Source organism: Electrophorus electricus, chromosome 1, assembly GCF_013358815.1.
Source record: "Electrophorus electricus isolate fEleEle1 chromosome 1, fEleEle1.pri, whole genome shotgun sequence".
Taxonomy (NCBI): domain Eukaryota; kingdom Metazoa; phylum Chordata; class Actinopteri; order Gymnotiformes; family Gymnotidae; genus Electrophorus; species Electrophorus electricus.
Window position 1 is genome coordinate 17,703,868 of NC_049535.1, and position 10,565 is coordinate 17,714,432.

The following is a 10,565-nucleotide window of genomic DNA, read 5'->3' on the forward strand; positions in this document are numbered from 1 at the left end:
ACTGGTTTTGATTAGAAGGAGGCATTTCTACAAACCTATGAAGTACTCTGTCAATCTAGCAGCGTGGGTGGCGCATGAATGTTAAGTACGGGCTTCCTGTGGTCAGTGTGTTCATCTCGTCCTGTCAGAGGTCAGAATACCTTAATATGGACTGCACCTTTAAGGAAAAGATTCTCATGTTAAATGTCTAGTTCAGCAGAGCTGCAGGTGGTCCCTGCAGTTCCCTTAGCCACCTTCAGGTGTCAAAACTTCATCTCAGCTACACAAAAACAAACTTCACCTCAACTATAAAAAACTCTTCTTAGCTTCATCTATTGGTTTGTTCTTTGTACATATATGGTAATCGTACCCTGTCACTCTGGCCTTCTGGAAACACTACACGTCTGAAAGCTAAACGCTCCCTTAAGTCTGTGCCACGTCACGGCCACTGCCATTCTCTCATTCAGTCGTGGTGTAGTGTTCAGTGAGAGCATGTGATGTTCTTATTTGTGTGCGTGTTGTGTCTTCAGAGCACTGTGTTGATGTGTTTTTGGTATGTTTTTGAAGGGTGTGTATAATATTATCCGTGCGAGTGTGTTTGCCATGTTTGGCATGCTGATGCACGCGTACGTGAGTGTTGTCTGTGTGTGTGTGGTGTGAGGGCGTGTGGTTCGAGCATGCCTGGAGCGAGCGTGTCAGGTGGGTGGGTGTTTGGTATGAGGCATTCTGTGTGTGTGGCAGGAGAGTGTCAGAAGCTGGATTCAGGCACGATTCTCCTCCTGCCCAGGGAGGCGCTGCTGCTGTAGCGTGCTCCCTGCAGGGCTGCGGAGGGACTCCTCCCTGCGCCCACACTCTGGGGCGGCAGCCCGGAGACGCCAGAGCGCCGCAGGTCGCCCTCTGCCCTGTGGGGGATGCTGGAGGAGCTCTGGGAGCGTTTTATATTGCCAGCTCGGCCCCCAACCACCCTGCCATTGGTCGGCTCCGCCCTTGGACAGGTCTCGGTTCGAGCCATGCCGTTAGTCCTCTTGGAGGCCCGGGGCAGACTCCTGGCCCTGCGGGCCGCGTCCGGGCCTGGCTCGCCTTGGCCTGACACCCGGGCCTCGTCTCTCCTGACGAAGCCACCCCTCAGGTACACCGCAATGCTGTCCTGAGCCTTCGGGTCGTCCCCACTGCTCTCTACCTGGTCCAAAGCCGCCCAGCCGTTCCTAAGACCCGGGACACCTGGGCCGGAACTCCGCTGGTCCGGTTTGGGTTTCCTGGTGCTCCCTCGGGGAAGGCTTCCACTGCCACTGCCCCTCTGAGTCATGGCCGGCTCAGACGCGGGACGCCGCTGGCCCTCGGCGACCTGCGGGGGGTCGGGGTGCCCGACGCTTCCCGAGATGGTTGCTTTCTGACCCTCTGGGGCTTCCTTATTCAAAGATGATGTCATCAAAGTGATGATGTTGTCATTTGTGCACCGGGGCCTCCTGCCTGACTCCAGGTACTCCACCAGCTGGGCAGGGGCAGGAGTAGCAGCCGGAGCAGGGGCGGGGGCGGGGGCAGGAGGAGCAGGTTTGTGGCGGCTTTTGAAGCTGAAGCTCCACTTCAGGGGCAGAACTTTCCTCAGAGTGTCTCTGGCTTTGGAGGGGCTTCTCACACTGGCGCTGCGGCCTTGCAGAACTCGCACCACGGGCCGCACGTCGAACCCTCCCAACGATACTGCCAGACATGAGACCATTTAGAGCCAATCACACACACGCACGCACACACATACACAGGCAAAACAGATAACACAACATTTACACACAAAACAGGTAACACAACACTAATACACATACAAAACAGATAACAACACTAACACATACACACAAAATAGGTAGAACAACACAAATACACATACTCACACTGATATTGTACATTTTTACTAAAACTGATTAGCACATGGCAAAATCCCAACATAATGTTATAGCCAGAGTGCTGGTCTGTCCGTCAGGGCAGAACAGCTGGGAATTTTCCAAAGGCTGCAACGGAAAATCCCAAAGCTTACCGCTGTCGTTCCTCGGAGCGTCCTCGTAGAAGATGGGCAGCTCGGGCAAGTTGGGGATCGGTGAGGGGTAGGAGGAGGAGATGTGAGACGCCATGCTGCCTCTCTTACTGTCCTCGGTCAGGCGCACGAGCCAGTGCTCCGACATGGACGAGCTGATCGAACCTGCACACGTTTTGACAGTACAGCCTCAGTATGATCTCAGCATGGTCTTGGTAGTCCCAGTACAGTCTCAGTATGATCTCAGCATGGTCTTGGTAGTCCCAGTACAGTCTCAGTATGATCTCAGCATGGTCTCAGTAGTCCCAGTACAGTCTCAGTATGATCTCAGTACTGTCTCAGTACGGTCTCAGTTCAGTAGAGTGGCAGAAGGATAACAAGGATGAGAGTTTTAGCATGGGGGGTAATGTTGACTATTCCTTACTTGTACTTTTCATATTACTTCTCAACATACTGAATAATTCATTGCAGTTAATAAAAAATATTATAAATTAATAATATGTGATAATAATATGCACTGTATATATAAATGTGTGGTTCTTTGGCTGACAGTAGCAGCAGGTTAAACGAAGCACCTTTATGGTAGTGCCCTGGGACTCTGACTGTATTATTATACTGCATTTGGCAGATAGTATTACCAAGAGTAACATACGATTGTAAAGTTACAGAGGCAAATCTAGTGTTGGGAGTCTAGTGTTAGGAGTGTAGTTCAGGGACTCTTAATGGTGCATTTGCCCAGACAGGGGGCAGAACCCAAGTCCCCCACACAGGCAACAACATTATTGCCTACTGCACGGTACCTTATAATGTGTTGTGATATGTTGTGTGTGGTGTGGTGTATTACTTTGTGACATGGTGTGGTGTATTCTGCTGTGTTGGGTGATGGTGTGTTATACTGTGTTGTGATATGTTGTGCAGTTTTGCTTTAAGGTGTGTTGTATTGTGGTTTTTTTCGTGTTGTGTGGTCTGCTGTGTTTTGTTGTGTTACATTGTGTGGTTGTGTGTTTGTTGTGATGTGTTATGTTGTGCTGTGTTGTGTGATGGTCTGTTGTGTTGTGTTAAGTGGTGGTCTGATGTGTTGTGTTGTGTTGTGTTTGGATCTCTGTTGTGCAGTGTTGTGTTGTATTATGTTATGCTGTGTGATGGTCTGTTGTGTTATGCTGTGTTGTTATGCTGTGATGCATCGTGTTATGTTGTGTGATAGTCTATTGTGTTACACCGCGTCGTGCTGTGCTGTGTGATGGTCTGTTGCGTTGTGTTATGCTGTGTGATGGTTTGTTGTGTAGTGTTGTTCTGTGCTGTGCTGTACTGTCCTGTTGTGCTGTGTTGTGTGATGGTCTGTTGTGTTGTGTTAAGTGGTGGTCTGATGTGTTGTGTTGTGTTGTGTTTGGATCTCTGTTGTGCAGTGTTGTGTTGTATTATGTTATGCTGTGTGATGGTCTGTTGTGTTATGCTGTGTTGTTATGCTGTGATGCATCGTGTTATGTTGTGTGATAGTCTATTGTGTTACACCGCGTCGTGCTGTGCTGTGTGATGGTCTGTTGCGTTGTGTTATGCTGTGTGATGGTCTGTTGCGTTGTGTTATGCTGTGTGATGGTCTGTTGTGTTATGCTGTGTTGTTATGCTGTGATGCATCGTGTTATGTTGTGTGATAGTCTATTGTGTTACACCGCGTCGTGCTGTGCTGTGTGATGGTCTGTTGCGTTGTGTTATGCTGTGTGATGGTTTGTTGTGTAGTGTTGTTCTGTGCTGTGCTGTACTGTCCTGTTGTGTTGTGTTGTGCTGTGCTGTTCACCTGAGTCGGTTTACTGCCTAACTGTCCTTGTTATTTGTACCCTGTGTTTTGTCTTCTAGGTTGTCGGTTATTTTGGTAAGTCTGGTTTGTCCGTCGTGTCAGTATAACGCCTGCTATTACTGTCGTCACCCTTGTCTTGTCGTCTGCCTCGTTCATGTGTTACCTCGCCTCTGTGTTTTCCCCTTTGCCTCTGCTGATTTTGCCCTCCGTGATTGTTTCCCTCATTTAATAAACTGCCTCCCTGCGCATGTATTCTGCCTCTCGCGTGTTCCTAAAGGAAGTCGTTACAGCTGTGTTGTGCTGTACTGTGCTGTTGTGCTGTCTGACCCCTGAGAGAGCTGCTGGCAGACCAGGGAGGGATGGCATTCCGTCGTTGGTAGAACAGGATGTAGGCGCCCCGTGTGCACAACTCCTCCTCCGGCACCAGATCCACGCTGCTGTCGTCATAACTGTACCACTGACCATCCACAGAATTCCTGCAGTACGCTGTGGACACACACACACACACACACACACACACACACACACACACACATATATATAAAATGTATAAGCATAGCACACCACCCACAGTGACTCTCGGTAAAAACACTGCCAATTTACCTGCTTTTGAGGCATCACACAAACTATCACCCATGTGCTCAGGTCAGGTCATTATTAACATAATTCCCACGCTTTGTCCTCGTCACAGAAACATGCGTAGTTTTAAAACGGCAAGCGTGCAAGCCTCAGAAGGAGCTGCTCTTTGGCACTGCTGATGGAGATGTGTGTGAGGTGGTGGAGGTGCATCTACACTACTTCACCTCCACCTCAGCACACTCCAGCCATTCTGAGTGCAGTGGAAAGCAGTCATCTGCATCCAGTCTGTCGTGTTTACCTGTGTAGTGTCCTCCATGCATGCCCCCGTGGTGGTTACACACCGCGTACAGGTCATACAGGAAGTCTGTGTCTCCGTGTTCCCAGGCGGCGGGCCAGGGGTCCAGGCTGTGCTGGCTGCTGTGAGCGCGTTTGGCCACATGGGGTGCCATATCGAGGCCGTGTGGCGGGAAGCGCACCAGCGTGGACAGTTTGTTCCTCCTGTCGGCCACCTGGCGAAAACGCTTCAAGTGTAGGATGAGGATGTCGGGCAGAGTCCACAGACTCAGCTTCAGCACGCCCTGCTGGAGCTGCTTACAGTGGGGGCAGCGCCATGCATCGTCTGGAGCTAGCTGCACACGCATGCGCAGGCACGCACGCACACGCACACATCCACGGATATACCCACTCATTTAAGTTAAGTGTCCTACACATCTGAACAAGCACAGAGGTCATTACCTTTGAGTATTTCAAATATATAACACAGAAGCTGAGACTGCAGATATTTAACGGGAGGTGAGTGTGTAGTTTTGTAATGTAAAAGGAAGAGTAGTCTAGGTGTGTAACGGTAGAGGAGTGTGTAGGTGTGTAATGTAACGGCAGAGGAGTGTGTAGGTGTGTAACGGAAGAGGAGTGTAGGATCCTGGATGTAGCTCAGATTAGGAGAAATACAGAATATATGAGGGTTAGGGTAGAGCCTGCCAGTTGAGTCAGACTGCAGACTGCACTGTGTGTGTGTGTGTGTTTGTGTGTGTGTGTATGTGTGCGTGTGTGTGTACCTGCTCCTCTTTGGTGTAGAGCTGAAAACACTCGTTCAGGGTGCAGCTGTGCTGTTGCAGGTGGTTGTGCTGCTGCTGTCGAACACTGTCTGCATCCTTCACCACCTCCTCCTGAATGCTGCCAAACAACCTACACACACACACACACACACACAAACACACGCCCACATGATTCCTGGTCTACACCTCCAGTGGATACAGCTGGGGAAGAGAGAGAAAGAGAGAGAGAGAGAGAGAGAGAGAGAGAGAGAGGCCGCCTCTCACCGCTCTTTGACTTTGGAGTCCCATTCGATGACAAGTTTTATGTGCAGAGAGCCCCCAGGTCCACACAGCCTCAGCGCCCTGGAACAGGAAAAGAGCCCGCGGGCGGTCAGCCTGGGCGGAGCCGGAGAACCCCGCCTCGCTCCCCTCTGCCTCGACTCCTGGAGAACCCCGCCTCACTTTTGAGGCGTGCATGCTCGCTGTGTCCACTGGGTGTCATTCTGCGATCAGAGGTACTATGTCTGTGGCCAGTGGAGGCAGAGGGGCTGGCCCCAGAAAGAGGGCAGTGTCTGTGGGTCAGGTGACTTCTGTGAGGGTACGTGACACAGGCTATGGGTCACGACACAGGGCTTCCATCTCCTCCAGGATATTAGGACTGGATCTCCAAAACAACACCCAGTACGACTTTCACGGGCTGACAGATTTGAATCACCACACACTTCAAGAACAGCTTTTCACATGCTGAATAACTACCTCTACCAGAGAGACAAAAAAATGAGAGAGATGGAGAGAGGGAAAGAGAGAGGGGGGAAAGAGGGAGGGAAAGAGAGAGGGGGGAAAGAGGGAGGGAAAGAGAGAGAGAGAGAGAAGTAGGATTTGTCTGTACAAAGGCCATTTCTTCCATAAAGTGCTATTTGAAATCCCAAAATAGCCATTATAGTAGAAATGATAATTACAGCTCTGGGGTCTGTAGTCGGTAACATGTTATCAGTGTATTGTGGCTGGGAGCAGAGAAAGCTAAGAAAACAGACACACACACATATGCACACACACACACACACACACACACTCACACACAGTTGCGGTTGCCATGGAAGAGAACAGACACCATAACGCACGAGACAAAGGAAAGCTGCATTTATTTTGGCTTCTGGAGCGTGACAAACATTGGGACACACGTGTTCAAACACGCGTGTCAGAATGGCAGAACGCAGCAGTGATTGTATTGTGGTGACACGGATGATAGGTCTGCCTGTAAATATGCTACTAATCTCCACTGATATGAGCTGTAGCCCCTCCCTCTGGGAGGGCTTGGGCGGAGTCTCACCTGTCCACAGCTGGGTGGCAGAGTGGCATGTTGTCGTGAGGAGACAGATAACTGCAGGATGCCGATCCCCCAACCACGCGTATCCGGAAGAGCACGCCTGCGTTCTGAGGACACACACACACGCACGCACACACACGCACGAAGCATAAACAACTTTGAATTTATGCATGCAAAATAAATGGCACCCCAGTTCTTCATATGCGGTGCTGTTTGCCGTGGTGTTCATTCCCCAGCCCGTGGTGTTCGTTCCCCAGCCCGTGGTGTTCGTTTCTGACACACATAGGCCCCTACAGTTTTTTTTCTACAGATTGAAGTTCGTCTTCCTGTGGCGCACAGTGGGGAATCAGACCTCTGGAGTAACAGTAAGGGGGAGCACCAGCTGAGCACAAAGGGGTATTAACAAGCCCTCCAACGAGGAGGCGAGGGGCGAAGCTTTTCTGTGTGACGCTGGGGATGTACTTTCCAGAACACTGGACACTGCCCCGTCTGGGTAGAACCCTCCACTAACCACCGGCTTGGTCCGCGTGGCAGAGACCTCACAACCTCATGGTGGTGCCGAACTGAGCTCACATGGGCAGGGTTGCTGTGGGGCAGGGCTCCCGGTTCCCATGACTTTGGGAGGACATTGTTTTGGGGGGCATGGCTTAATATGGACTACAGCACTGGCATAAGCCTGGTTCAGGAGTGAAAGAGAGAGAGTTTCCCTAGAAACCAAACCGTGTTTTCCCCTTTGTTGTGGTTACTGAATCTGTCTGACGAATGCAAGCTAACACTGATAACATAACATGTTGCAGGTGAGCTGCAACAGCCAAAGAAGCATGACATTGTAATAACATCCATATGGAATTGGGAGCAATGCAAAGTTACAGTCTGAAACCATTATGCTATGCAGTGTAGCATGCAATGTTTGGGCTACAGTAAATAGTTAATCAAGGCATTTACATTTCGATTTTTACATTCAAGTGTGTGTGTGTGTGTGTGTGTGTGTGTGTGTGTGTGCGTGTGCGTGCGCGCGTGCGTGCATGTGTATGTGTGTGTGTGTATGTTTGCGGTTGGCTCTAAATCCTCTCGTGTGTGTGTATGTACACCTGTGCCGGAGTTCCACTAAGCATCAAGTAGTAGAGTTTGCTGAGAATACTCTGCTGAAGCTCCGCCCACGACACCCCCCTTACCTCCTGTATTAAGAAAGGAGGGCCAAACCTGAGAGAGAGAGAGAGAGAGAGAGAGAGAGAGAGAGAGAGAGAGAGAGAGAGAGAGACAGAGAGAGATGGTGGAGGACAGGGGAGGGAAGAAGAGAGTTAGTTATTCCACATCTAATCTGTTATCCTTAAAGTCTTTCCTTTTTTCACTTAAACCAATAATCTCAATATAATCCCACATATCAGACATATAGTATAATCTGGCCCATCTATATGACCATTTCTTTCTCTTGTTCTGTACACTGGCTTTCTTCTTTCAGAGAGAATTCCACATGAAACAGGGACCGGGCACCAGTCTTACAGCACGACGTCACGTCGGCTCGCTTATTAAAACAGAAACAAAACCGAAACAAAAACAGGAAGAACAAGGACAAACTATACTAGAGTAAACAATGTGTGAAAAACACAGGATCAAACACCGACAAACACTGCTGACAACACAGGTACATAAAAGGGCTGCGACAAGGAACAGGTGATCGGAAGAGTAACTAACAGGATGGGGGTGTGGTAATGAGGGAAGACACACACACACAGAAACGACATTACAAACACAAAGGCCATGTGGGCTCCGGGGGAGGAGTTGATGAGGGGGCATCACACACCACATTCTCTCACATCTCTCTCTGTGCATCCTGACATGTCTAGGAGCTTCAGAGGAGCACCAGCCGTCTGTCTCAGAGAAACGTTTCCGCAGGGCTTCTGGAACGGAGCATTTCTGAATCACAGGTGCATCCTCGATCGGCCGTGTTCCTCTGCGACCGACCAAAGGTGTGTGTACAACAAAGTCTGGGACAAGCGACGTTCAAGGTCTGCCATGTCTTTAGTGAGCTGTGCCTGTGAACAGGCGTGTGTGTGCGCTGTAACAGCTTTTGGGTTTTGTGTGTGTGTGTGCTGTGTTGGTGAGCACATTCTGAACCATCACCTAGTCACATGCTGTCCACTGCCTGCAGTGTTACAGATGAGCATGAGGACACTGGAGGATCCGCCCTGGTTCAGGAACTCAGATGACAGCGTCCCGGAGGCTAGTAACCTTTGACCTTCAGGCCCTGTGGTGTATGGAGAAGAGGGGAGGGAGTGATGGAACCCTGAAAGAGCAAACAGCAAATACACAAGACCCATGACTGTGTCGCCCAGCACGGAGGACGTGTGTGTCAGGGGGACGTTCTGCAGTGTGTCAGAAAAGGAGAACTCCAGGGTACATATCGAGGGGTTGGGGCAAATCTGGGCGGGAGTGCTGCAGCCTGTCTGAAACACAGACTTGTTGTTCACAAAGTGAGCAGGGTTGTGTCTGCAAGACAGTGGGGCGGCAGGTTTCCTTGGCAACGGTTACTGAGCGATGATCTCCGTTTTGAGTCAAAGGTGGATGTTTGGTCCTGCAGAGAGATTTATGACTGGCAACGCAGTACATGGCAGGCAGAACACACATATCTCACACACATCACACACACAGACGTGAGGCACAGAGAGGAGACGGGGCAGTAACTGCTGCCCCCTGGTGGTGAAATCCTTCCACAGACACATGACCTGCACTTTCCTGCCCAAGTAGGAGAGGCGCATTGGAGCAGGTTGGCTAGGGTGCCTAGCACTCCTCCACTGCACGTCTCCACTACACTCCTCTGCTGCACTGCTCTATTACACTCCTCCACTACACTCCTCTACTGCACTCCTCTATTATACTCCTCCACTGCACTCCTCTACTGCACTGCTCTATTACACTCCTCCACTACACTCCTCCACTACACTCCTCTACTGCACTGCTCTATTACACTCCTCCATTGCACTCCTAACCCTTCCTTTGGCAATTAGTTCCTTATCATAAGATCATAGGCTTTCTGGTAGCCATTGCCTGTAATTTTCCACAAGGCCTGGTGCCTGAAATGTTCACTCAGATATGGGTTGCTAGGGTGACTGTACTGGCCCATCTTGTTTTGAAAACATTTTTTTGTCTGTCCTTGGATATATGTCTGCACTCTTCAATCTCTCTCTCCCCGTTATAGAGGAACACCAAGGCTCTGTATCCTTTATATTCGGTTTAAATTCAGATTTTAGGTACTGTTTATTTTCTCACAGCTCTAAAAACCTAACTCGTGTTTGAAGGCTTTGGATGTGGTTATGACAACGTTGTTTAAGGCTGATGTCAAAGTGGCAAAGACAAGTAAGGTCCCAGTTTTCCGAACTGGACGGAACTCAAGAGCATCTGCAACAGGGCCAATGGCCAATAGCAAGCGGAGGATTACTGTGATAACTTACTATGCCAAGTATTACTGCAGCACAAGGGCTTCGGTATTCGCCAGATCTTGTGCATATGAGTGTAACAAGCATTACAGTGGATCTGGTAATCACTTTGCGTTTGGCTTCTAAAATATGTAGTGAAGAGTAAAAAATTAAGAAAACTCTAGTCTAGGCCTATGTCGAGGAAAGTATTATTCAAAAATACAGCCTAGGCTAGCTATTTTCTGTTTTGATGTTCTGTGTTACAGTGGGTTTGATGCTCTGGGTTAGAGTTACTGTTACTTCTTCCCAAGTCTCAGTGTTCAGACCCTGTTTATCTGTGAATTTCCACCTGACACAGGTCCATTGTATGACTTTTTAGTAGACAATTGCAGTCTTATACTGCAGTGAACTT

General features: G+C 49.6%; 1 protein-coding gene across 1 annotated transcript in view; it reads right to left on the reverse strand.

The window, feature by feature from the left end:
- Positions 1–269: 269 nt before the first annotated feature.
- usp43a (ubiquitin specific peptidase 43a) overlaps positions 270–10,565 on the reverse strand; it is a 32,952-nt gene continuing 22,656 nt past the window's right edge. Inside the window, exons 7-15 of the mRNA XM_027021929.2 lie at positions 8,862–9,024; positions 7,829–7,940; positions 6,741–6,844; positions 5,696–5,773; positions 5,432–5,561; positions 4,675–5,005; positions 4,125–4,283; positions 2,006–2,167; positions 270–1,677 (exon numbers count right to left, since the gene is read on the reverse strand). Of these exons, the coding sequence (XP_026877730.2) occupies positions 728–1,677; positions 2,006–2,167; positions 4,125–4,283; positions 4,675–5,005; positions 5,432–5,561; positions 5,696–5,773; positions 6,741–6,844; positions 7,829–7,940; positions 8,862–9,024 (2,189 nt within the window). The 3' untranslated portion in view covers positions 270–727. The remainder of the gene's footprint in view (positions 1,678–2,005; positions 2,168–4,124; positions 4,284–4,674; positions 5,006–5,431; positions 5,562–5,695; positions 5,774–6,740; positions 6,845–7,828; positions 7,941–8,861; positions 9,025–10,565) is intronic.